General features: G+C 36.8%; 1 protein-coding gene across 1 annotated transcript in view; it reads right to left on the reverse strand.

Annotated features, from left to right (window-relative positions):
* The window catches only part of CNTN5 (contactin 5), a 647,843-nt gene that overhangs the window by 61,185 nt on the left and 564,370 nt on the right, over positions 1–22,288 (reverse strand). Inside the window, exons 16-18 of the mRNA XM_088843612.1 lie at positions 19,389–19,538; positions 3,861–3,931; positions 1,231–1,465 (exon numbers count right to left, since the gene is read on the reverse strand). Of these exons, the coding sequence (XP_088699738.1) occupies positions 1,231–1,465; positions 3,861–3,931; positions 19,389–19,538 (456 nt within the window). The remainder of the gene's footprint in view (positions 1–1,230; positions 1,466–3,860; positions 3,932–19,388; positions 19,539–22,288) is intronic.

Here is a 22,288-nt window from a genome sequence, read left to right on the forward strand (position 1 = left end):
AGACTATGTAGAGTAGCTAACTTTGGGGAGTTAGTTCTGTCAAGCTTCCTCTCAGAAAATGCATTTTTGTACTAAACCTTGAAAGAACCAGAGATTTTGATGTAGAAAGCTGAGTTGGCACTCTAGCAATACCACCTACTGACTATAACCATCGTCTTCCTTCAATTCAAGCACAGGATTTCAGTTGGACCTGCAAGTAAACACAATGTCTTACAGTATATGAAATGGGTATACTGCCCAAGTCCTGCCTACCTGGTATTTTTTTTTTCCTATTAAATGGTAGTTTTAATGATACAGAATTCTATTATTTTCTGTTGGCTAATCATGATACACTGGTATTAAGTGAATAATAGTTACATAATCACAATAGTAAAAGATGTTTATCAGGTTCACTACCTAGTAGTTTTATATTGAGATTGAACAAGGTTATGCATATGATAGCAGCTTGCTATAGACAAATCAAGGATTTAATGATTGGCAGCAATGGGTTTAATTCTCAATTACAAACTATGTAACTTTTTCAGCAAGTTTCTTAATTTTCCTGAGCTTCAATGTCTCTTTCCCTTTAATGGGGATTATAATGCCTATTGGTCAAGATTGTTGTGAGGATTTAATGATACCATGTGTGAAAAGCTTGCAACAAAAAAATCCTGTTCGATACTTCTTCATCAGTATAATATTTTGTGTATGATATTAGTAACAAATATTTATTGGAGCATTTATTTAAATTCATTTGAAATAAATTTAAATTTTTGTGGATTAAAATGGAAAATGATCTAAATTTCAAACCAAAGAAGAATAGTTAAATGTCCATATGTTGACAAAATAGACTACATAACAGGCATTACTAATATTGTCATTAACATGGAAAGATATTTGCCATATATCAGTGGGGCATGAAGAATATAAAGCAAAGTATTAATATATGGAATGATCTTTTTTTTTTCAATAAAATTTATTTGGAAAATTTTGGAAAAATATATCTAAAAATTTAGTGAATTTTTTAGTATTAATATATGGAATGATCTTTTTTTTTTCAATAAAATTTATTTGGAAAATTTTGGAAAAATATATCTAAAAATTTAATGAATTTATGGGTAAGTTTTGTTTTATGGGTTTTTTATTTTCTCTTCTGGCATATCTGTATTTTCTAATAATACAATAATGTCACATTCAGTTACCAAAATAAATATTAACTAGTTAAATGAAAATAAGGATGATAAAACTGACCTCCTTCAGCTGAACATATGACAACAATTTGACTGAAAGGTCCATCCCCTTTATTGTTATAAACTCCAACCTTCACTTCAAAGGGGGTAAGAGGAGGGACACTTTCATCTCGATAGATGAATTTTGAAGCATCAGAGGATGTCACCATTTTTTCCTTCCAGCCACGTGTTCCATTGGGCCTGAAAGCCACAATATAGCCAAAGCCTTCCCCATTCTGAAACTCTTCAGATACTGGCTAGAGAAGAAAAATACAATTAATTATCAGCAAAATAACTGGTCCAAAAACCCCATTTATTCCAGTCTTTAAATTTTTTAAACTATCGATAACCAGAACAAAAGAGATTCTCCAAACTTTCTAGGACATTGAAAGCCAATAGAGCACGATCACTTGGCAGTTGCTGCAAATTTAAAAGGCTTTAAAGGCAAAAGGTAAAAAATTAAATGGTATCAGTTGATGTTTAAGAAAATTATCAAGAGTATTGAAAACTCCTGAAGTGAGACAAATTTACTCCAATTAGTCATGTATATGAAACAAAGGTCCTTGGATTCCACACTAGAATTTAACATGTTGGTGAAAATTGTCATATGGTCTGGTGGTTGGGAAAATCTTGTCACTGGTAATGCTCTGCAGAGGTCTTTGCTCAGAAAATTTAGGAGAAATCATGTAAGACATTCTTGCTTTTCTTTTTTTAGTATTTTTCTTAATTACTTTTGTGCTTTACTAACTTATGAAAGATTAGAATAATTAGAATACAGTATATGCTCAAGAAGCTTGTACTATATGATTATGTTTAAATTCTTTAATTTTTATTTTTTTGGTCACATGGCATCACGTACCAGATCATAGTTCCCCAATCCATGTCCTCTTTAGTGGAAGACTGGAGCCCTAACCACTGGACTGCAAGAGAATTCCCATATTTAAATTTGTTAAATAGGCATGAATTGCATTGTACAATTGTGATTAAAATTGTGATTAACTAGTTAGTCACGATGGTGCAGTTACCAGCCATTGCCTAGGACAATGTTTGACAAATAGATATCAAATAGACAGTGGCTCAGAAGTAAAGAATCTGCAGGCAACGCAGGAGTCTCAAGAACTGAAGGTTTGATCCCTGAGTCGAGAAGATCCCCCGGAGGAGGGCATGGTTACCCTGTCTAGTATTCTTCTCTGTAGAATCCCATGGACAGAGGAGCCTGGAAGGCTACAGCCCATAGGTTTGCAAAGAGTTGGACACAACTCAAATGACTTAACACACACAAATATTTGTTACTTTAAAAAAAATTTTGATTTGAGGAAAACTTATGTGCTGAATAGAGGAAAAGAGACAAAATCTTTCATATCAAAGTACTATATACTAAATGTTTATATCCTCTCTCCCACCCTACCCCACCAGTTTACGTGATATTCCTAACCCCCCATGTGATTGTATTAGGAGATGGATTTGGGGTAGGTGATTTGGTTATGAGGATGGAGTACTCATGAATCAGATTCGTGCCCTAATAATAGAGACTCTAGAGAGCTCTTCTGCCTCTCTGCCAGATGAGGACATAGTGAGAAGATGGTGCTATAGGCACCAGGAAGTAGGCCCTCACTAGACCTGAACCCACCCGTGCCTTCTAGAACTGGACTTCCAGCATTCAAAACTGTGAGAAATAAATTTCTGTTGTTTATAAGCCACCCAGTCTATGGCATTTTTGTTACAGTAACCCAAGCTGAGTAAGACACAGAACTGACAGCCAAGGCAATTCCATTCAGAGAGATATGATCTCAGTGAAGGTCAGGAACTGGGAAGTTAATGCCTCTGCAGAAATCAAAAGCAAGACATAAAGTTTTATTGAAGAAGATAATGAACAGAGGAACAGGTCAGAGGATGTGCTCGTGGAAGATTTACTATTGGGGAAAGAAGTTTTTCTGTATATTTTTGTATATTCTTTCATTAGTTCAGTTTTCTCCAATAGGCACTTCCATCTCCACTTTCTAAGGCATTGATCTGTGATCTACAAAGCTATATTTGATAATAGAGTTAAGTTAACATCAGCAGAGGAAAGTGGCTTTATGTAAAATAAATGTACCTCTGACAGGCCTTCACCCCCACTCCTTTCCTTTGACAGAAGGAATTTTGGAGGTCAGAAGGTGAGGGATACAAAAGAACAAGGATTTTGTTATAAAAATCCCAATTCTACTGTTCCTCAGGAAATTAGTCAAACTAGCTTAGTGTATCAGTTTCATCATTTAGGAAACAGGGAAAATTATCACCACTAGTAGGATTATTGTATGGGATAAATGAGATATCCCAGGCTGTACTCCAGAAAAACCTCAATGGTTTTAGCCCACAAAATGTCACGTGTGACGTAATCAAACATTAAACTAATTTGAGAGAGGACAGATTTTAATTATTCAAACTTTATTCTAAGAGAGTCCATAAGACAGGATGGGACTTTAGACTTGGTATGAAAGGTTCACGTGGGAAATATTCATGTGAGTAATTGGTGCTCAAAGTGTTTTGTAATCTCATTTGTAATCTCATACAAAAGTTACACAGTTACTCTGTACCAGGTACTCATACCCTGTGTGTAGCTTTCTATTCTAAGGAATCAACACGTCCTGACATCTGAGTGGGCTTTCTTACCTCCCAGGCGATGACCAACTCGTGCCTTCTTCCACTTCTTCCACTGACATTGGTAGGTGCTGTCTTTGGAACTGTGGTTAGAAATGGGCCATGAGTGAGGACAATGCACATTTAGGTGTCCCTACAACAAGAATTCATCATAATTCTACCTGGTTGGGTAACCTTTCCAAATAAACCGATCAAAATTTGTTTGAAGTCAGGATGGTCTTATTCAATATTAAAACAAAACATTTATGATGGATACCCTGCTTTCAAATCTCTGTGGGAGAGTTTGGCATGTATTTTTCATGGCCATATACGACACCGCCAAACTAATTATTCTCTTGTAAATGTTCTCTGGTTTATAAGGTTCAAATTATAATTAACACCACAGTCAAGGACATCTACTAATGATTAGTTAAGCTTCATGCTACACATTTTTTTTCCTTTCTAATCATGTGAATCTTCTGTGATCCAGGGCTTGCAGAGCCCCTGGAAACTCCATATGTAGACATTAACCTTAGGGCTTTACTAGAATTCCCAGGAAGCTCCAGTTTAAAGAACTTTTTCCCCCAGCTAAGACTAGTCTTTATTTATTTTTTTTTTCATAGAAAATGCCAATTAGAGTTCATTTTGAAGGGTAAATGCAATTCCTTTTCTTCTTTAATATTTTTATGGGAGTGGAGACCTGGGTTCAAACCCTGGGTTGGGAAGATTCCCTGGAGGAGAGCTTGGCAACCCACTTCAGTATTCTTGCCTGGAGAATTCCATGGACAGAGGAACCTGGCAGACTACAGTCTATGGGATTGCAAGGAGTTGGACAGGACTGAGTGACTAAGCACACAAAGCTTATTTACAATATTCTGTCAGTTTCAGGTGTATTGCAAAGTGAATCTGTTATACATCAACATATATTCAGTCTTTTGAGATTCTTTTCCCATTACAGAGTAATGGGTAGAGCATCTGTGCTATATAGCAGGTCCTTATAAAGAAATCTTAGCAATAGCTCCATGGAGGGGGAACTTATTTAAGTGATTACATATTACAAAAAAGCCTATAAGACTGAATCTCTCTGCACACTGAAAAATATATAGATACTTGGCGAAACTTTTGCAAATTTGTAATTATTAAAAGAATAAATGTGTCAAAGAAATACATTTCTCCATCACTGCACCAAACCACAAAATACGTTTGTAGTTGAAAGGGAATATTTCAAAGGAATAACTGTTAAATGAAGAAAACTATTAAAAGAAAGCCTTTTCCAGGCTATGAGACTGCATTAGCAATGTTACACTTCAGTGTCACTTTTATATCTCAGCATATAGTTTTTAAATGATCTTGATATACTCATAAACAATAAATTAACTTTCAAATATTACCTACTTGGATGAAAGGCTTTTAATTACTGGCAGATATTCACACAAGACTTAATATACTAGAAAAACTGATGTAGACTTTATATACTACTAGAAAGAAAAAACAATTCTCCCTGGACCATGGAGGTGGGAAAGAGCACTATCATTGAATCTGTTGAATTAAATGACCTCTAGACACCAGGGTCTCAGTTTCATTTCCTAGGCCATGTTTTCCATGAATGTCAGTTCTTGTCTTGTTCACGTAGAAGGATAAATACAGAAGAAGTGACCAATCTTTCTTTCTTCTTTCACAATTACATACATGTCAAAAATTATTCACATGTGGAGTTCAGGCTCATGTACTCCCTTGGAATTATATGGAACTGGATACCCCTTTGTCTCTCCGTAAGGCAATTACAAGTGATTCAACTAAGAAAAATGATGGCATTGGAACAATAGCAGTAAATACATCCTGATTTATATGAATAACAGCAGATGACTTGAGTTTTTTACTAATAGTCAAAAGTTATAGCTGCATGTAACAACTTATGACATGGCAGTGTGCCTTGATACCAGGTCTGCAAATCACTGTTATACAGTACTAATTCAAAATTCTTTTTTTTTTTTCTGGTGTATGGTATGGATAAGGCACACAAGAGGAGAACTGGTTTAACTGTATGTGTAAAAGGGCAGGGATACACAATTCCAAATATACATCAGTGGCTAAAGTCAGAGTTCTGAATACTGTGACCATCAATGCACAGTCAAATAAACTGTGTAAACAAGTTAGTTTGTTGATATTGTGCCACTATGTACCATTTGTGTATAAAAAATAAAAATTTATCCACACACAAATATGTTTCACATTCATCTCTGACAATTAATAGCTAAATAATATTCAACTACCTGACCTGTGTCTTGAGAAACCTGTATGCAGGTCAGGAAGCAACAGTTAGAACTGGACATGGAACAAAAGACTGGTTCCAAATAGGAAAAGGAGTACGTCAAGGCTGAATATTGTCACCCTGCTTATTTAACTTATATGCAGAGTACATCATGAGGAACGCTGGGCTGGAAGAAGCACAAGCTGGAATCAAGATTGCTGGGAGAAATATCAACAACCTCAGATATGCAGATGACACCACTCTTATGGCAGAACGTGAAGAGGAACTAAAAACTAAGAGTGAAAAGTTGGCTTAAAGCTCAACATTCAGAAAACTAAGATCATGACATCTGGTCCCATCACTTCATGGGAAATAGATGGGGAAACAGTGGAAATAGTGTCAGACTTTATTTTTTTGGGCTTCAAAATCACTGCAGATGCTGATTGCAGCCATGAAATTAAAAGATGCTTACTCCTAGAAAGGAAAGTTATGACTAACCTAGATAGCATAGTAAAAAGCAGAGATATTACTTTGCCAAAAAAGGTCCATCAAGTAGGCTATGGTTTTTCCAGTGGTCATTTATGGATGTGAGATTTGGACTGTGAAGAAAGCTGATTGCCAAAGAATTGATGCTTTTGAACTGTGGTGCTGGAGAAGACTCTTGAGAGTTCCTTGGACTGCAAGGAGATCCAACCAGTCCATTCTAGAGAAGATCAAACCTGGGTGTTCATTGGAAGGACTGATGCTAAAACTGAAACTCCATACTTTGGCCACCTCATGCGAAGAGTTGACTCACTGGAAAAGACCCTGATGCTGGGAGGGACTGGGGGCAGAAAGAGAAGGGGATGACAGAGAATGAGATGGCTGGATGGCATCACCGACTTGATGCACATGAGTTTGTGTGAATCCAGGAGTTGCTGATAGACAGGGAGGCCTGGCGTGCTGCGATTCATGGGGTTGCAAAGAGTCGGACACAACTGAGTGACTGAACTGAACTGAATAGCTACCAGAGCCACCTACTTCCTCTATTATATTGGAATTACTTATTTATACCCTAAATTTAAGACCTCGAATATTTTTCTTTTAAGATACACTACCCACAAGCATGGATTTGTGGAAAGACTAGGCACTGAAAGTCCTTTTCTGTTTTATTCAGCCCTCAAACATCATGTCAAAAGAGAATGCTTAGAACCTCTTGCTTAGGGTTTGAGAGCAGGCTATAGGCTCTTTTGTGACTATTTCTTGAAGTTCATTAAAGAGACATGAGTAGGATGAAATACAAGTGATGATTTGATGTCAAACTTTCTTCTTTTGGTAGTATTGTCCCATAGTCTATTAATGCTTTAGTTTTTTTAGAAAACACATTGAGAGTTTTCAAAGATTTTAACTTTTTGAGTAAAAAAAAAAAAAAGAAATTAATGAAAAGTGTTGTGAAAATTTCCACTTTGAGGAACCAAGAAAGCAAAATTTAATTTTTTTTTTTATGGGAAACATCCTTGTCAAATTTTTCATAATTGACCTAGATTTTGTAAAATTTCTTTTATCATAAAAAATTAGTTTTTGAAGTCTTCCTACTGCTATCAGTTTCTTTTAATGTAGTGGAATGAAAGTCACTCAGTAGTGTCTGACTCTTTGCCTGCCAGGCTCCTCTGTCCATGGAATTCTCCAGGCCAGAATACTGGAGTGGGTAACTATTCACTTCTCCAGGGGATCTTCCCAACCCAGGGATCGAAGCCAGGTCTCCTGCATTGCAGTTGAATTCTCTACCATCTCAGCTACCAGAGAAACCCATATTCAGCTTCGTGTTAAGTAAGTTTATTCAATTGTAATGTATAATGAAAGTGAAAGTGGCTCAGTCATGTCCGAATCTTTGCAACCCCATAGAATACACAGTCCTTGGAATTCTCCAGGCCAGAATACTTCAGTGGGCATCCTTTCCCTTTTCCAGGGGTTCTTGCACCCAGGTCTCCCACACTGAGGTGGATTCTTTACCAGCTGAGCCATAAGAGAAGCCCTTTAATGTATAATAAATGATACAAAAGAGGCATTATAGAGTGTTGTGTTTTAATAGTTTATGTTTAAGTATATAAGTTATATATAAGTGTATAAGTTAGTGTATAAGCATGAACTGTTCTTTCTACAACAGGCTTGCTAGATATAATAAGAAATAGTAACAGAAAATATTAGCTGAAATGGTAACAGAAAACTTGAGGCTTTAAAGACAGGGAAATAACCTAAATGTCCATTGATTGATGAATGGATAAAAAATATATAGTGTATTATAATACAGTGAAATACTATTCAGCCATACAAAGAAAGTAACACAACCATTTGAGACAATATGGATGGACATGGAGGGCATTGCATTAAGTGAAACAAGCTGGAAAGGGAATGACAAACATTGTATGATCCCACTTACACGTGGAATCTTAAAAACAATGGCACTGGTAGGAACAGGGAACAAATTGGTGATCACCAGTGGTGAGAATAGGGGTTGAGGAAATGGGCAAATGTGATACAAAGACACAAACTTCCGGATACAAGATAAATAAGTTCCGGGAAGACATGGTGACTATAGTTAACAATACTGTTATCATATATCTGAATATTGCTGACAGCATACCTTAAAAGTTCTCATCATAAGGAAAAACATAACTGTGTGAGGTGGTTAATATTAACTAAATGTATTATGATAATCATCTTGTAATATGCAAATATATAAAATCATTATGTTGTTCACTTTTAATATAGTGTTATATGTCAATTATATCTTAATAAAACTGGAAAAACAAACAAAAAATAAAACCCTCATGCGAAGAGTTGACTCACTGGAAAAGACTCTGATGTTGGGAGCAATTGGGGGGGGGTAGGAGAAGGGGACGACAAAGAATGAGATGGCTAGATAGCATCACCGACTCGATGGACATGAGTTTGAGTGAACTCTGGGAGTTGGTGATGGACAGGGAGGCCTGGTGTGCTGTGATTCATGGGGTCGCAAAGGGTCGGACACGACTGAGCGACTGAACTGAACTGAACTGAAAGGCTTTAATAGGTATAACTCAGGCAGTGTGTTCTGCTGTCAGGATCACAGTGTTTGAAATGAGCACTCTGATTCTAATTAGCTTAAATTTCCTAATTACATGCAGATGATCAGTGGAACCCATGTTCATTCGTTTCTTTTTCAAGTTGATGGCACACAGTTATTATCTCTGCAGTCAACACTTTGGAGTCCACTGATTTTAATTATATCCTTTATTTATAAAACAACATGCTTATGATATATAGAGGCATGCCTTAATCTTTCAAAGTCCTCCTGTTGTGAAAGTTCTATAATTCTTGTTAGAAGTAAAAAAATAATATGATCAAACATGTAATAAATGCTTTCATTGAGTTCAGAGAAATACACATTTACTTAAAACCAAATATATTTAAATATAATCAAATTCTGATTTAGATTTATGCAGCTAGATTCCTCTCTCCCTCAGTTGGCTACTGAGAAATGCCATGAGATTATTAGTTCAGAGAATCAAGTTCAAGAGAATCAATTATTAGTTCAAGAGAATCCATTAAATGTAAGTTTACATGCATGGTTAATGGGTTCATTCTGGGCTTCCCTGGTCACTCAAATTTTAAAGAATTTGCCTGCATTGCAGAAGACCCAGGGATTTGATCCCTGGGTTGGGAAGATCCCCTGGAGGAGGGCATGGCAACCCATTGCAGCATTCTTGCCTGGAGAATCCCATGGACTGAGGAGCCTGGTGGGCTATGGTCCATGGGGTCTCAAAGAGTTAGACACCACTGAGGGGCTAACATTTTCACTTTCACTGATTTTTCTGAATTTCTTTTTGAACATTACTCTTCCATGACTGAATAATGTGATTAACACTTTTCCAACAATCTTTAAATGTCTTGCTGTTTTAGTGCCTTGTCTGTCATGTTAAAATGTAGACTTCTGTTCCTTTTCATTTTTTGTGTTTGGTTGCAAATGCACAGAGCAACCAAAATATATTATACTACCTTAGTTTAAGCATGCATCAAGTTAAGCTTGTGCTTCAAAGAACTCTTCCTAAGTGTAGTAGTCTGAACAAAGTCTGTCACACTAAAAATATGCTTTAATTAACACTCAACTAATGAAAGAATACAGGGTGAAATCATCTACCAATCTCTCTTTTTTTTTTCCGTGAAAAATTTCCAAATCTACTATAGTAGATGTTTACATGGCTCATTAAAATAATACAGCTTTGCTAGAGATCTGAGAGAAGTCACAAAATTAGGAGCAAAATCCAGCAACTGCCTTGTATAGAAAAGTGCAGAAGAAAGGAATAGAGGTTACTTACACAGTGAGAGTGAGGTCAGGAGAGAAATCAAGCAACAACAACAAAAGTTCCTACCTGAATTGAAGTATATAACATACAAGTATTTCAGTTAACTGATTATCACTTAAGCCCACTTTATTAGAAGAGTTAGAGTTTCCAAAATTTAAAAAATATTATCAGTGGTGTTTCCTAAGGAGTTCAAATAATGCTGTTATTCCTATCAACAGTGTAGATAAAGTGGTATGCATAAGTAGTAATAAAGTGTTCTTCTGGGACCAAGAAAGATCATAAAGCCTAATAATAGTTTTACCGTTCTAGCTGGTTGGTTGAAATACTTCTTAACCTCTTTGTCCTTCAGTTTCCTCATGGAGATAATAATAGTACTTACTTTTTAAGGTTTTCAAAATTATATATCACAGTGCCTAGAAATGTAATTTATAAATTTAACTTCTATGCAGAGTTTATATCATGCAAAATGCCAGGCTGGATGAGTCACAAGCTGAAATCAAGACTGCAGGGAGAAATAGCAACAATCTCAGAATGCAGATGATACGACTCTAATGGCAGAAAGTGAAGAGGAACTAAACAGCCTCTTGGTGAGGATGAAAGAGGAGAGTGAAAAAGCTGGCTTAACACTCAACATTCATAACGCTGAGATCATGGCATCCAGTCCCATTACTCCATAGCAAATAGATGGGGGAAAAGTGGAAATAGCGACAGATTTTATTTTATTGGGCTTCCAAATTACTGCAGCTAGTGACTGCAGCCATGAAATCAAAAGACACTTGCATTTTGGAAGGAAAGCTATGACAAATGTAGACAGTGTATTAAAAATCAAAAACATTACTTTGTTGACAAAGGTCCTTATAGTCAAAGCTATGGCTTTTCCAGTAGTAATGTATGGATGCGAGAGTTGGACCAGAAGAAGGATGAGTGCCAAAGAACTGATGTTTTTGAATTGTAGTGCTGGAGAAGACTCTTGAGAGTCCTTTGGACTGCATGGAGATCAATCCAGTCAATCCTAAAGGAAATCAACCCTGAATATTCACTGGAAGTACTGATACTGAAGCCGAAGCTCCAATACTTTGGTTACCTGATACAAAGAGCTGACTCAGTGGAAAAGACCCTGATGCTGGGAAAGATTGAAGGCAAAAGAAAAAGGGGAGGCAGAGGATAAGATGGTTAGATGAACTCCCCAGGTTGGTAGGTGCCCAATATGCTACTGGAGATCAGTGGAGAAATAACTCCAGAAAGAATGAAGGGATGGAGCCAAAGCAAAAACAACACCCACTTGTGGATGTGACTGGTGATCGATGCAAGGTCTAATGCTGTAAAGAGCAATATTGTTTAGGAACCTGGAATGTTAGGTCCATGCATCAAGGCAAATTGGAAGTGCTCAAACAGAAGATGGCAAGAGTGAACGTAGACATTCTAGGAATCAGCAAACTAAGATGGACTGGAATGGGTGAATTTAACTCAGATGACCATTATATCTACTACTGCAGGCAGGAATCCCTTAGAAGAAATGGAGTAGCCATCAGGGTCAACAAAAGAGTCTGAAATGCAATACTTGGATGCAATGTCAAAAACAACAGAATGATCTCTGTTCGTTTCCAAGGCAAACCATTCAGTATCAAGGTAATCTAGTCTATGCCCCGACAAGTAATGCTGAAGAAGCTGAAGTTGAATGGTTCTATGAAGACCTACAAGACCTTCTAGAACTAGCACCCAAAAAAGATATCCTTTTCATTATAGGGGACTGGAATGCAAAAGTAGGAGTCAAGAAATACCTGGGGTAACAGGCAAATTTGGCCTTGGAGTATGGAATGAAGCAGGGCAAAGGCTAATAGAGTTTTGAAAAGAGAATGCACTGGTCATAGCAAACACACTCTTCCAACAACACAAGAGAAGATAACTTGGGAATCATCATTTTTGGCTTAAGATTAGAATTCCAAGTCTGCCACTTACTGACTAGGTAACTTTATGCAAGTTTTTAAGATTCACCTATTTTGTTTTCTCATCTGTAAGATGGGACTAAACCTTCCTGCTTTACAGAGTTGATATAAGATTTAAATGCTATAATGCAGAGTGTGTGCTTATCGTTGGACTTGGAACATGCGTCATGATTTTTGACTGGCATATAGTTTGATAGGGATTAGGGAGACAGGAGAAATCTAACTTGAGTGTTTCACATTTACTCCTGGATTGATATCCTCTCATTGCCCTTTTGTCTTTCATGCTCAAATCTTCCAGTGCTCTTCCCTCACCTTGCTATTAATCAGAAATGGACATGCCTAACAATTACTCATGTTTCATTTAGAAAGGCATTTGTTAAAATCATCGTCTCTGTTTGCAAAGTGCCTCTGAAACTGAAGATATATTTCTTGAAAACAATTTGTAGAAAAGATTTTCCTAAACCAAAGTGGTTTCATGATTTAAAAATACTGTCTGCTGTACTATTAGCTTTTTTTTTTTCCTGAATATTGAGATTTGGTCTCTTGCTCTTGCTCTTAATATGATCTTCGTCTTCTCTTAGTGTTACTGAGAACCATTTCTTTTATTTAATATAATTAAATTACTCAGTTGAAGAAAGATATAATGTTCACTTAATAGTATTTTCTTTGAGATTTTCCTAATTATTTCAGTTGAATGCTTTTTTTTTTTTAATATCATATTTTTTTTTAGAAACACAGACCGGAGAGACCTTTAAAACCCTCACAGCTTTATGCCTTTTCTCTGTACACTCCAGTGCCTGACAATAGTATGTAGATTTTTTAATTGCCCCTATAAATAATTCCACCTGAGTCCCATTTGGTCTGGCCTTCAAAGCCACATTAAATGCCATTTAAAAGGCCAACCCACATGCCCCTGAGAAAACTAATTCAGCTCCATCTTACAATAGTATTTTATTGTGTTCATTCCATAACTTTTGAACTCAATGAACTTTCCTAAGTAATTATCACAGACAAGAACTGCGAAAACAAGAATATGACCAAAGCAAGAGCCTATCAGAAGCAGAAAGATAATGTACAGGAAAGATATTGTAGTAGGAAGCTTAATGAGTCTTTTCTGGACTTGGGATGAGACACATGTAACCTCATATGCTAAAGTGAGGTTGCCAGCTAAAACCACAGAACTGTGAGGAAATGGAGAAAAACAATTTTCTGACCCTTTCCCATTACACTCCTCTAGCCATCTTTATGAGATTATTTAGAACAAGGAATGTGTTGGAAGAAGCTGTCAGCTTAGCAGATGGATGTGCTGTGGCATCACCCTCCAGCCTCGATGTCACTAGGAGCGAAGTCGGAGTGTCATTTCCCCCCTCGATCTAAGTAACGTAAGAAGCAAAACAGCTGTTGCAGAGTACAGGTGCTTACTTCTCACATCCAAGCTGGATGCTGTTGAGCTTCAGAAATTTGTAGGATGACCCAGTCTCACACTATGCTACTAGAGCAGAGACCAAAATAGTTTTTGAAGACATACTCTACTTCTAAAGCTTGGCAGGTCAGAATTGTGAAATAGTATTGTGGGCAAAGCAGACACTACAGAAGGTAGGTTTGAATAGGCTTGCTGGGATCAGAGCTGATAAAGCTGCCTGCTAGTAGGAGATAGGATACTCTGCAAAAAACCCAAAGTACTCATGAGAGAAAGAAACAGGATGTGGACAAATGCCATCTCATAGGGCACTCAATATTTACTTGAGAACCACAAACTGCAACACCTGAAGTAGATTTCCACCTTCTTCTTTTCTGACCTGGGAGTTGGAATAGAATTTGGAAGGTCAGAGAGGAAGCAGGAAGAAGTAAGAAAAGAGAAATCATAACCCTTTAGTAAAGCCTTCACTAGGATAGAGAGACAGGAGCATAGAACTGGATATGAAAGGCAAGTTTTTATTAAGTTAAAATGGAATTCTTTAATACCTAAAAAATGAGACTGTCCTAATACCTAAAAAAATTTTAGCTAAATTAATAGTTTGGCCTGAAACCAGACTTGAGATGAAGCATACTGGAGAACAATGGTGGGAGAAGAATAAACCTTATTAATATGTTTAAACTCTACAGAGTTCAGCATGTTTAATAAACCCATTACCTAGCTGTAACATGATATAGTACAGAAACTGCTAAGGCTAGAAAATATATCCATTTGATTGTTTACTTGATACTCATATTTATTTGGTTGAGCATTAGCTTCTTAAATGTAAGTATATATTTTCCTTATTTGGCCAAAAATGGTTTAGTTGCTCAGTCGTGTCTGATACTTTGTGACCCCATGGAGTGTAACCCTCCAGGATCCTCTGTTGATGGGATTCTCCAGGCAAGAATATTGGAGTGGGTTGCCATTTCCTTCTCCAGGGATCTTCCCAACCCAGGAGTCAAACCCTCGTCTCCTGCATTGGCAGGTGGATTCTGTACCACTGAGCCACAGGGTAACCCCTCTTTAGCCAAAAATATATGTGACATTTTCCATATTAACATCCAAAGAGAACGACAGGCCAGAATATAATGCAATAAGAAACTGGAAAGTTATTGAATTTGCAACAATTTGCTTAAGCAAGTTGTTTCATTTCCTTTTGCTAGAAGAACACCCTCCCCCGCAAAAAAAAAAGGCTACATGTTGCAACAATATCACAGTCCACTATGGATGAGGCTCCCTCAGCCACGTCTGACTTTTGTGACCCCACGGACTGCAGCACTCCAGGCCACCCTGTCTATCACCAACTCCTGGACTTTACGCAAACTCATGTCCATTGAGTCGGTGATGCCATCCAACCATCTCATCCTCTATTGTCCCCTTCTCCTCCTGCCTTCAATCTTTCCCTGGCTAGATAAAAAAAAGCAGCATGGAGAGGCCTTACACAGAGGTGAGGAGGGGCTTGTAGCAAAGAAGCACCCTATACTGTGCACCACACTTTGAAAGTCTCTCTTGACTCCCTGACCACTCTGGTGGGTTGAGGGCCCAGGCTGGATGGTGCAGTCTCCTGTGGAGACTTCTCAACAGGATGGTGTCTTGAAGAAGCCCACTACAAACCAAGAGACTAGATGACTCTTAGTATGCTGACAAGCATATATTTAATCTGAAATTTTTCCTCTATATGAAAATGGCAACTCATGCATGATCACTATTGTTTAAGCTTCTATTTAATAAAGTAATAATTAAATTCATGATAAAAAATAAGTAATAACTCACTAGCATTAAGCACTTACCGTGTGTGCCAAGCTCTTCACCTGCATTGTCTTATTTAATACAATAGTCTAAGGGAGTAGATTGCTATATTATTTCTATTTTACAAGTGAGAAAATTGAGCCTTGAACAGTGCATACAGCTTACCTATGTTTAATCCAGATCTGCCTAACTCTGAACCTGAAACACTTAACTATAGGTATTAGGCAGCACCTTATTTTATTTCTTTCTCTATCAATTCATTAAATTTGAAATAAAAAAGCCCAGCATTGAGATTTATATCAAGAGCTTTGATAATAGAAATTTTATACAACAGAGAAAACCAAATCTTTCTAAATTGTAGGTTACATAGTGAACACAATCTTCTCTCCTTTTCATCTATCTTACAGCAATTGCTGTTATAAATATGTAACTTACAGAATATTAAGGGTCAATTAAATAAGAGCATTGTTCAATTAAATGAGAATTGCTGTTGCTAAATTCATATTTATATATTTTGTTATTTCTAGGAGAATGTATATTTTAAATTCATTTCTTAAAGTATGATTTTTCTCTCCTGATTATTATCTTTTTAAATGGTAGAGAAAGATTCCCACTATTCAATAAAAACTTACATAGTAATTTAAAGACTGTAACACATTTCCAAAATTAAACACAGAGTTAAATCTACCCTTCTTTCTCTCTGTTGCTAACTCACTAAAACTGGTAAGAAAATTGAACTATAAATAAATAAATATAAAGACATTAAAGTGTAAATATATACAGGTATCCCTTGCTTTTCAAAAGTTTGCTTTACAGTACTTTGTTTTATCTACATTAGTAACTGCTTCACTAACTGAAAGAAATCTGAAGAGATTCTCACTTCTATGAAAAAAGGTGAAAAATGAAAGCTGATATGAAAATTTCAAAGAAATTGAGCACTAAATGAAATGAAAATTCTTCATTTAATGGCATTTTGACTTACAAAATTTTCATAGGAATGCCTTTCTTTTCCATAGCTGGGGAAACCTGTATTTGTATGAATATTTTGACATCCTAATTATAATAAGTTGACTAAACCAATTTATCTTATATTTATTGACTACTAGAGTATTTTGATGACTGTAAAATTCAAAATATATTCTATAGGGTATTGCAAAGAAAATTTAACCTTTTGGGACATGTGGACAAGAAACAATCTAAGGTAAAAATACTTTACTAAAGGTGCTTTGGGTTAGAATATTCTAGTAAAGAGGAGAATTTAAAGGGACATAAAGCTTTCAACTCAATATCCTGAGTGTGAGACCTTTTCTTTTCCAAGAAGCTCCATTGCTTTTCAAAGATTACTTGGTCCATTAGAACAGCGTCATCTTTTGAAATACAGGACATGTACTCGATAGAGGTAGAGTGCATCACTTGAGATGTCTCAGGATATTGGTGTCCCTTTTAATCTGTGCTGCCTGACAAAACAGGGACAAAACTCAACACTTGGTTCAACACCATTAGTAGCTCTAGCCTTGTGTGTTACCAAAGCATAAGAAGCGTAAAGTGCGCAGTACAGCCTTCCTCAACTCATTTTCAAAAAAAGTATTTCATGCATTTTCATGCCTTTTCTCTTCTCTTCCCTTCCGTAAGATTTTAATGGAATAGAGTATGTCATGTATATAGAACTCATGATAAAATGGAGAGACAGGCACTATATGATGGAAGTAGCAGCAGAAATAGATGAGAGGCAAGTCTTTTAAAATGCATCATCTGAATACAATTTAGCTTGAAATGTGACAGTGTTTTTGTTAAAGTACTTTTTAATAGCACAAAGAGATTTATACTATTGAAAGTCTAAAAGGATTAGTCATCCCAAATGGATTATTTATTTTTGAAATGAATATTTATAGAGAGTATCTGAATTAGGCAGTAATCTTTGCCTTTGTTTAAACACAATTAACAATATGCAAAGTAAGGCAGTGCTTTTTAGAAATATGTGAGCCTAAGTACTAATGTTGGCAGTCATTTCAATATCTGCACAGTGAGTACATAAAATGAGGAACAACTAACCTGTTATACTCTTAATTAATGAACACCTGTACACAATGAAAACATGGCTGATTTTATAAATGCATGGAAATCCAACCAAGCAATTAATGTCTAATTTAAAATTCACACTATTGAAAATGTAGCAAGAAAAAACAACTTGTAATTGGCAAAGCACAAAAGCAGAAAGTTGGATTTTTCTGTGAATGAGTCTTTTCCAATGTATTAGGCTACTCTATTTTTAATTTTTTTGGTGCTTTATTTTTATATGAAAAGAATTTGAACATCTTTTTAATGATTATTCTCACTTTATGAGAATTATGCAATTCTCACATTATGTAATGATTATTCTCACTTTCTGATTCTTTTCTTTCTTTCTGTTTTTAAAGAATGAGACTGAGTGTGTTTTAGAGAAAGAACCAACAATTTTGATAGTTTAACTATTATAAACTGCATTCGATTTCTAAGAAGTCATAAATCACATTTTTGGGTCCAATTCAATAATTGTGATACAAAATGTACACAGTTCATTCTTAGTCCTTATGTACATGTTTCTCTGACCTCAGTCCTGGTGTGGGTAGCAGCATATAAAGGAAAGGAAACTACCATTCCATTTTAATCTCTCAACAAAGACATACTACCCATGCTAGACATTGTTCAAGGTGAACAATAAAGCAGTGAACAAAGAAGACAAGATTCTCATCCTTACTGTACTTACATTGTAATGACTGAGATTCACGTTATCAATGAGTGTAAAGACAGTAATGTTCCTCACTCTTGTATCTGTAATCTACCCCCTCTTCATTTCTCTATTGTTTTAATTATTCTCATCAACTTTGTTGATATTTGTGCTTGCCTAAACTAGTGCCTTACCAAATATGTTTTACATACAAACTAATAGGGTCATAAAGGATAAATCTCAATAAGACTTTGTCCAAGGTAATCAAAACTCTATTAACAACTTTTTTATTCTGCTTCTTTCAAGTGATAAACAAGATACCTTAAAATTTGTTTTTAAATAAAGCTGTTAATTTTCCTTATATGGTCTTTATAAACTTTCTGTCAGAGACACATTATTCTAAAGAATGGAAGCATGCTGGTGTTCTCTAAGTTGGTCAAGTTAAGGCAAAATTTGTCTTTTCAAAGTATAATTTATAGCAGGTCAGATTGTGAAGGCAGCATAAAGAATTTTAAGAAATGCCTATAATTAGAAGTAACTGCTAACACTGGAGGAAAAAAGGGTGCGCCAGTCTATTCTGAATTTTATGGACTTGCTCTATTGAATGAGTACATAATTAGAAGAACCTAACAGCTTCAATTTCAGAAACTAACATCTCCAACTTAACTTGAAGATAAGTGCAAAGTTTGGGAGGAAATTGAAGCATCTAGACACCTGTATTTGTGGATGAAAGAAGAAAAAGTTCTGAAAATAAATAAAATTAAATGATTACCTTAAAGGAAATAGTTTTATGATGTCCAGGTAAATGAATTTGGAAAGATTACACTAAAGCAATAATGGTTAATTCAAATTGATTTAAAAGTGATTATTTGCTATATTACTCAGGGGAAAAAAAAAACAGGGCTCTGTGACAACCTAGAGGAGTGGGATGGATTGGGAAATGTGAGGGAAGTTCAAGAGGGAGGGTATATATATATATATATATATATGACTGATCCATGTCGATGTATGGAAGAAACCAACACAATATTGTAAAGCAATTATCCTTTAATTAAAAATAAGTAAATTTTTAAAAAGCGATTAGGGGCATACCCAGTAGAATTCTGACTCTCTAATAGCCTTACCTGCTTCATTTGTGCGGATCATTCGAGATGGAATGCTCGGGTCTCCAGTCCCAATTGGATTGGTGGCCACCACTCTGAATTCATATTCTACCCAGGGATTCAGGTCCACTGCCATGGCTGATTCCATGTCCCCTGTTATGATTTCTGGGACTATGGAGAGGAAGGAAATTTCATGTTATTAGGTGAACTTAATTTTCTTGGGTTCCAAAATCACTGCAAATTGTGACTGCAGCCATGAAATTAAAAGACGCTTCCTCCTTGGAAGGAAAGTTATGACCAACTAGACAGCATATTGAAAAGCAGAGATATTACTTTGCTGACAAAGTTCCATCTAGTCAAAGCTGTGGTTTTTCCAGTAGTCACATATGGATGTGAGAGTTGGCCCATAAAGAAAGCTGAGTGCCAACGAATTGATGTTTTTGAACTGTGGTGTTGGAGAAGACTCTTGAGTCCCTTGGACTGCCAGGAGATCAAACCAGTCTATTCTAAAGGAAATCAACTCTGAATATTCATAGGAAGGACTGATGCTGAAGCTGAAGCTCCAATACTCTGGCCATCTGATGCAAATAACTGATTCATTGGAAAAGACCCTGATGCTGAGAAAGACTGAAGGCAGGAGGAGAAGGAGGGGATGACAGAGGATGAGATGGTTGGAGAGCATCACTGACTCACTGGACATGAGTTTGAGCAAGCTTCAGTAGCTGGTCATGGACAGGGAAGCCTGGTGTGCTGCAGTCCATGGGGCTGCAAAGAATTGGACACAACTGAACAACTGAACTGAATTGAACTGAGGTGAACTAGAAATGCTTATAGATTGCAATCAAAGATACAAGGCCCTGATAGACATGGCAGGCTTCTGCATATACCCTTATATCATGTGGTCATGTGTCACTTCCAGTCTCATTAGTAAAACAAAAATCAGTCTTCAGAAGTAAGCAGTTGCACATGTCAAAGTCTGTTATAGTTAGAATTCTTTCATCTCATCTTTACACATAGATTGACACAGCACAACTCGCCATTATCTACACTAAAATCTTTGTCAACCCTTCAACCCCAGAGAAGATGCCAACCAGTGCTCCAATTTAAGCAAACAGTTCTTATATTTCTAGGGAAATTTCTTGAGCAGTTTGCCTCTCCCAGTTCTGGCAAACATTCTCAGCCATTTGGCAGTTCCAAGCAGTGGTTTAAGAATATATCTCTCTAATTTAAAAACTCCAGTTTGTGGTTTCAAAGTGGAAGCTCTGAACTCTCCTTGGAGTGACTTTTGTACTACATTTAGATTTTTATTAAAACATAAAACTGTGTGTCAATATAATTACCACATAGTAAAGCATTTTTACATAGTGTTTATGTTCTATCTGGGACTGCTTTTCTTGTTCCCTCATCTCTGCTGTCTAGGAAATATTTCTGGAAGAACATTTGTTCCAGAGGTGAAAGTGTGGAAAGTGCAAAACCTCCCTATGAAGTGCAGACATCCTCTGAATTTATAGCTGCCCTGATTTCTGTTTAAGCATGGCAGGACAGTGTCAGGGAAGGGAGAGGCTTTTGATTTGATGATGCTGTAGACTTTTACTACAACAAGGTGAAATAAAATGTATTTTGCATTTCCCATGAAAATCTCTCTTGAAATGCAACAAGAGAATATTACCAAATAATTCCATGAAAGGTGACTGCTCAGAGCATAGACAGTGTGGGCTGCCTGACCAATCTCACAGCCCTACAGAGCTGACTTTTTAAAGTAATGAAGTGAAAACATGAAAAAAATGTCCTCTTTTGCTGCACTGGCAGATGAGCAACATCCTTGAAGTCTGAATGGTAGAGGATTAAGGCCACTGTTCAGTACACCGTTTGGCAGAATGCTGAGCTGTGTAGGCCAAACACAAAGGTAGGAAGAAGAGATCCCAAGACACTCAGCTCTCCCGAGACCCAAGAAGAAACTGATTCACCAGTACTTGCCTTGGGTCCATCAGGACCTACTGTTTCATTGACTTCTGTTTATGTCAGTCACTCCAATCAACTCCAAACATAGAGGTCATCCCTCATCCTTTACTCTAATCCCTATAGAACTCTGTCTGTCAGTTGCCATCCTTCCCTAACGTTTAAAAGTCTTTTACTGTGATCTTTGGAATTCATAATCCGTCTCTAGCAAAATCCCGTTGTCCACATCCTTCTTCCTCAACTTGCTTCCAACATTTTACTCCAGGAGAAAACTGAGTCCCCTCTGAGGCAACTTCACGCGTCTCAAGGGGTAGCCCTCTTAAAATACTGTGTAGAAGAGTAACCAGTCCAACTCAGTTGTGTCTCTCTCCTACTCTCTCCCTTCCCCTGCCAAGGTCTCTAATACAGGCATGCAGATATTTTTCCACTGAAAAGCAAAACAAAATTATTTTAAATTTTTCAGGCCTTCCAACCTTCACCCATTCTCTATGTTTCTTTTACAGCAAAGCTTCTTGAGAGTTATTAATATTTGTCTCTTACTTGCTGTCTCCATTTATTCTCTTTTAATTCACACTTGAACCTTCCTAAGTGTGCCGAGGTAAAGAATCTCCCTGCCAAAGCAGGAGATGAAGGAGACATAGGTTTGATCCCTGGGTGGGGAAGATCTCCTGGAGGAGGGAATTGCTACCCACTCGAATATTCTTAACTGGAAAATGCCATGGAGAGAGGAGCCTGGCAGGCTACAGTTCACGGGGTCACAAAGAGTCAGACCTGACTGAACACACACACACACACACACACACACTCACTCTCGGACTCACTCCAGTCAGGCTCTCACCTCCAGCAATCCACCATAACTGCTCCTGTTGAGATCACCAGTGGCCCCCAATTCTAAAACATTGTGCTCAGGTATCTGTTCCTTATTTTATTTGTTCCAACATCATGCTTCAACACAGTTAATC

The sequence above is a fragment of the Moschus berezovskii genome, chromosome 14, assembly GCF_049115385.1.
Source record: "Moschus berezovskii isolate FMDL1 chromosome 14, NW_MosBer_1.0, whole genome shotgun sequence".
Lineage (NCBI taxonomy): Eukaryota > Metazoa > Chordata > Mammalia > Artiodactyla > Moschidae > Moschus > Moschus berezovskii.